This window comes from Streptopelia decaocto, assembly GCF_964273445.1.
Source record: "Streptopelia decaocto genome assembly, chromosome: 21".
NCBI classification, from domain to species: Eukaryota; Metazoa; Chordata; class Aves; order Columbiformes; family Columbidae; genus Streptopelia; species Streptopelia decaocto.
This window is the reverse complement of record NC_138676.1, coordinates 4,630,466-4,636,267: the sequence shown is the minus strand read 5'-3', so window position 1 is coordinate 4,636,267 and position 5,802 is coordinate 4,630,466. Positions and strand designations below refer to the sequence as shown.

At 50.8% G+C, this 5,802-nt stretch overlaps 1 protein-coding gene across 1 annotated transcript; it reads right to left on the bottom strand.

Annotated features, from left to right (window-relative positions):
• Nucleotides 1-258: 258 nt before the first annotated feature.
• HSPA8 (heat shock protein family A (Hsp70) member 8) lies at nt 259-5,193 on the bottom strand. Its single transcript, XM_082070225.1, has 9 exons — nt 5,057-5,193; nt 4,208-4,417; nt 3,523-3,728; nt 3,271-3,423; nt 2,613-3,168; nt 2,125-2,327; nt 1,625-1,823; nt 1,261-1,493; nt 259-741 (listed from the first exon to the last, which is right to left on the bottom strand). The coding sequence occupies exons 2-9, from the start codon at nt 4,410-4,412 to the stop codon at nt 544-546; spliced, it is 1,953 nt and encodes a 650-aa protein (XP_081926351.1). The 5' UTR covers nt 4,413-4,417; nt 5,057-5,193; the 3' UTR covers nt 259-543.
• Nucleotides 5,194-5,802: the final 609 nt, after the last annotated feature.

Genomic DNA, 5,802 nt, shown 5'->3' with positions numbered 1-5,802 from the left:
GACTGAAAGCAAAGCTCAACCTATGTTAAGCACTCCTAACAGCCTTGACCTTCGAAACAAGGGTTTAATTAGTTTTTTACTTTATGGGAAGCAGTTTCATAACCAGAAATGGCCTGTGAGGCTCCTATACTTGGAGCCTGTGTTAGTGCATGTGGCAAGATCATACTCAGCTACGATATGAAGTGAAAATCTGGTAAGCAAAGGTCATTTTTCACACTGTTCAGTACATATAAAGAAGTGAACACAGAAACATTGTGATGCCCATTAAATAGTTTTTATTCCTCAGGACATGAATTGCATTTCCACTTTTTTACAGTACTGTAAAGTGCAATGGTATTCATCTCCCCTCCTGTGCACATGTTCAAGTATTTAAAATGCCCAGAAAATGTTTTGTTTTCTTTTATTTATCCTTACAGCAGCTCAGTTATGGAGTTTTAATCTGGCAGAATATACCCAGATGTGCCTACAGGTTTGGGTCCTTCAATCTAACCCCACCTAGGGGTCCTCCAACACCAACTGCTAGTGGAATGCGCTGCCCCAGCTTTAATCCACCTCCTCGATGGTTGGTCCAGAAGACGCCCCACCAGAGGGAGGGGCTCCACCCCCAGGGAAGCCGCCAGGCATCCCGCCGGGCATCCCACCAGGCATCCCTCCGGCGCTCTGGTACAGCTTGGTGATGATGGGGTTGCACACCTTCTCCAGCTCCTTCTGCTGGTGCTCAAACTCCTCCTTCTCAGCCGTCTGAAACACAGAAAAAAAAACATCTCAGGATCTGCTGCTCTCAGTAAGTGGATACAACCCAAAAGTTAACTTACAGAGTCTGGGCTTAGTGTTAACATCTGTTTTTAGAGCAGCTCAGTTAGAGTTTTTATCTGGCACAATATACCAAGATGTGCCTACAAGGCTTGGGTCCTTCAATTTAAGCCCCACCAACCTCCTGATTTAGGACCCCAATCACTCTTGGAGCATACACTGCTCCTGGAGGAACAAAGGCCTCATTTAAGTTAAGATCATACTTGCAAGCTAGCCTGCTTCAATTAAGAAGCATCAAAAAGCTCTATGCTTGCAAGCTGTGGTCGCTCAGACATCCAAGGAAGGTACTTGGACCAACACAAGTCTTTCGACTTCTGGTGGAAACTACGAATGGCTTTGGAAACACTTTCATCACAGCAACCAGTAGTTTTCCTCCATCCTCTGGAGTTTTCTTTGGAGCTCAGACACTAGAAGGAAACACCAACCAAACATGGAACGTTGACATACCTGATTCTTGTCCAGCCAGTTGATGATTTCATTGCATTTGTCCAGGATTTTCTGCTTGTCCTCATCAGAGATCTTGCCCTGGAGCTTCTCATCTTCAACAGTAGCTTTCATGTTGAATGCATAGGACTCCAGGGAGTTCTTAGAAGACACTTTATCACGCTGCTTCTCATCTTCTGCTTTGTATTTCTCTGCTTCCTGAACCATCCGCTCAATGTCTTCCTTGCTCAGCCGGCCTGCAGGAAACAGCAGCATTTCAGGTCACCCTTTTGTTTCTCATCATTTTTAGTGGAGAATCAATTATGACCTCCCACATTTGATCAGGTTACCAGTCTCCCACCCACCCTCAAAACCATGGGATTCTTACCCTTGTCGTTTGTAATTGTGATCTTGTTCTCCTTGCCAGTGCTCTTATCCACAGCAGACACATTGAGGATGCCGTTGGCATCGATATCGAAGGTTACTTCAATCTGAGGTACACCTCGGGGGGCAGGGGGGATACCGGTCAGCTCAAACTTGCCCAGCAAGTTGTTGTCCTTAGTCATAGCACGTTCTCCTTCATAGACCTAGAAAGAAAAAACAGCTAATTAAGTAATAAGTCTGACCACACACTATTAAATTATAATGGGTTGTTCTGAAGTGACATGGTCGCTCAGACATCCAAGGAAGGTACTTGGACCAACACAAGTCTTTCGACTTCTGGTGGAAACTACGAATGGCTTTGGAAACACTTTCATCACAGCAACCAGGCATTTACAAGCATCATCTCTGACCTAAGAGATTCATTTCAACTATCGCTGGAAGCGTTGACAGGGTCCTATGATTATCTGAGTGCATTATCAGTTCACCCCAGTGCTGCCCACCCACCTGGATCAGCACACCAGGCTGGTTGTCCGAGTACGTGGTGAATGTCTGGGTCTGCTTGGTGGGGATGGTGGTGTTCCGCTTGATCAGGACTGTCATGACGCCTCCAGCGGTCTCAATACCAAGAGACAGGGGAGTCACATCCAACAGCAGCAGATCCTGCACGTTTTCAGACTTGTCTCCAGACAGAATAGCGGCCTGAACAGCTGGAGGAAGAGAAGAACACATTAAAATCCCTGCAACAAATACACGGCATGCTACAGTGAAACTGATGCTCGCTCAGACATCCAAGGAAGGTTTTGGCCATCATCAGTAACTTCTGGTGGAAACTACGAATGGCTTTGGAACCTGATTCATCATTGCAAGTCAGAGGAAAGTGCTTACAGCTTGGAAAAGCTTTAGTGATTCAGGTAGGAGATGCAGGGCCCGCCTACACCAGTACTGTTGAAACTTCAGCCCTAACATGTAGTGATGTGAATTTTTGTCCTTACCTGCACCATAAGCCACAGCTTCATCAGGATTAATGCTCTTGTTCAGCTCTTTGCCATTGAAGAAATCCTGCAGAAGCTTCTGGATCTTTGGGATACGAGTAGACCCACCAACCAGCACGATGTCGTGGATCTGCGACTTGTCGAGCTTGGCATCCCGCAGGGCCTTCTCCACGGGGTCCAGGGTGCCGCGGAACAGGTCGGCGTTCAGCTCTTCAAAGCGAGCTCTGGTAATGGAGGTGTAGAAGTCGATCCCCTCATAGAGAGAATCAATTTCAATGCTGGCCTGCGTGCTGGAGGACAGAGTACGCTTGGCACGCTCGCAGGCAGTGCGGAGGCGACGAACAGCTCTCTTGTTCTCAGTGATGTCCTTCTTGTGCTTGCGCTTGAATTCAGCGATGAAGTGGTTGACCATGCGGTTGTCAAAGTCTTCTCCACCCAAGTGAGTGTCACCTGCGGTGGATTTCACCTCAAAGATGCCATCTTCAATAGTCAGGATAGACACATCAAAGGTGCCACCTCCAAGGTCAAAAATAAGAACGTTCCTTTCAGCACCGACCTGGAAGAAAAGATCAATTTTCATAAAGCAATTTGTTTTCTACTGCTAGTTCAGCAGATTGACTGGTTCGACATCAGACACAGTAGTCACTCCATAGCATACCTTTTTGTCCAGACCATAGGCAATCGCAGCAGCTGTCGGCTCGTTGATAATTCGCAGAACATTGAGCCCAGCAATGGTTCCAGCATCTTTTGTAGCCTGACGCTGAGAGTCGTTGAAATAGGCTGGTACAGTCACTACAGCATTAGTAACAGTCTACAAAGAAAAAAGCAAGCGAAACGGTGAGTTATGTATGTTATGTACTCACACACGAAGAAATTATTCTTTGTATTTGACTGAAATCCTAAACCTCACCTTCCCAAGGTATGCTTCTGCGATTTCCTTCATTTTGGTTAAAACCATGGAAGAAATTTCTTCTGGGTAGAAGCTCTTTGTCTCGCCTTTGTACTCCACCTGGACCTTCGGTCTGCCAGCATCGTTCACCACGGTGAAAGGCCAGTGCTTCATGTCAGACTGGACAACAGAGTCATCAAACCTACGCCCGATCAACCGTTTTGCATCTGGAAAACAAGAGTTGGCCACATCACATATGTTTCTTCATAATAAGGAACATGATGTTGTTCCTAAAAAGCAATAATGTGGAACTATCACTACCTCGTCAAGATCTTGCTACATGTAGTGATACTTTTTTCTCTCAGATATGCAGCCACCACAGCAATGCTACAGCCGCTGTACCATAAACCACTGTAAGACTAGGACTAAGTTCAAGACACTTAGTCAGGGCCACTTAACGCTAAATGCCAAGAACCTGCAGCAAGACAGGTCTGTACCTGTAGGGCATATAATTCCCCAGTATGTAATAACAGCTTAACTATTAGTAACGCACTTGCATTATTTAGATTAATGACAAATTACGAGGTTTTAATTTCAAAGAAAAATCTTTAATTGTACTATTGGCCGCTTATTCTTATAAGCAAGGAACGCTACCACTACCATGCTAGTTCTCTGTATGTTAAGTACATCAATCTTGCATTCTTACCGAAAACTGTATTGGTTGGATTCATGGCCACTTGGTTCTTGGCAGCATCACCGATCAATCTCTCTGTGTCCGTGAAGGCGACGTAGCTGGGGGTGGTCCGGTTGCCCTGGTCATTGGCAATGATTTCCACCTTCCCGTGCTGGAACACGCCGACACAGGAATAGGTGGTGCCGAGATCAATTCCGACAGCTGGTCCCTTCGACATCTTGTCTGAGAAAAAAAAATAAACGTGTGTAAAATAAAACCTAAGTTAAGATGTGTGATTGGTTTACAATCAACTGCTCTTTAGATCAATGGGTTTAAAGCCACCACGTGGCGCCCAACGGGACCGATAACGTGACACGTCACGTGGCCCGCGGCGCCGCCTCCCCCCAAGCTCCGCCCCGCCCGCATCACATGACAGGCGGACAAATGGCCGCCGGGACATGGAGTCCATGTGTCCTGGCACGGCCCCAGCCCCGCTGCGACACTGGCCCCCCCTGCACCCGCCGAGACGCAGCGCCCCCGGCCGGCCCCCGCTGCTCCCCCGCCTTTAAACTACAAGCCCCAGCACGCCCGGGCTCCCCACGGACACGGCTCCACCTCCCACGCACCCCCCCCGGGCGTGCCCGGCGCGGGGGGGACACGGGAGCTCGGCCTCCTGCCCCCCCCCATCCTTTCGGGAGCAAGAGGGAACGGAAAAAAAAAAAAAAAAACGTTAGATCGGACTTAAGGGAAAAAGCAGCAAAACCAGCGCAGGGAAAGGGAAAAGCCCAAGAGCGCTCCCACCTCCCACCCTGCCCGGCTCCCCGCAGTGCGGCAGCCCACCCCCGCCCCCCCAGATGGCCACCCCGTCCCCAGGCCCGTTACCTGGGCGGCGCGGACAAGCCGGGACGTGCACACGGGAATCAGCTCCGCAGCAGCCACTGCTCAATGAGAACGCTCCGCGCCCGCCCCGCAGCCTTTATATAGCCTCTCAGAACCTTCCAGAAGCGCCCGCCCCCTCCCGCCGCTCTAGCCAATCCGCTCGCGCGCTCCGCCGCCCTTCCAGCCAATGGGCGCCGGCCGGAAGCCCCGCCCGCCGTGACGCGCACAGGAAGGGGGCGTGCCCGCCGGCCGGCCGGTATTCTCGAACCTTCATGCGCTTTCCTCGCTTCCCCCACAAACACCCACCGCTCCGCAACGGATAGGGGGCGGAGCTTCGTGTGCGCGGGAGCCAATCAGAGCCCTCCAACGGCCGCATGCCGGTGACGACACAGACTATGGCGGGCTTAACGAGGGGGCGGGGACAGTCAAATAGCTCCAGGAGCCAATCGCAACGCGGCGCTGGAGGCTCGTTTGCATATTTCGCGCGCTAGGGGGAAGGCGCCTTGGGGTAGGATTGACCAATCAGATGGCGGGGTTTGGGTTCATTTGCATAGAGGGTGGCGGGCTGCGGGAAAGGGGAACCGGGCCGGGGGGGGGACACAAATGGCGGCGCCATGCGGGGCCGGGACCCAGGGCTGTGTGTGGGACCCGGCCGGCCCCTCGTCCCCGAATTAACGCAGACCCGGCTTAAAAGAGCGTTCCGGTTTCCCATGCGGAAGCCGGAGGTGCGGGAGGCCGGCCCTGGGGCA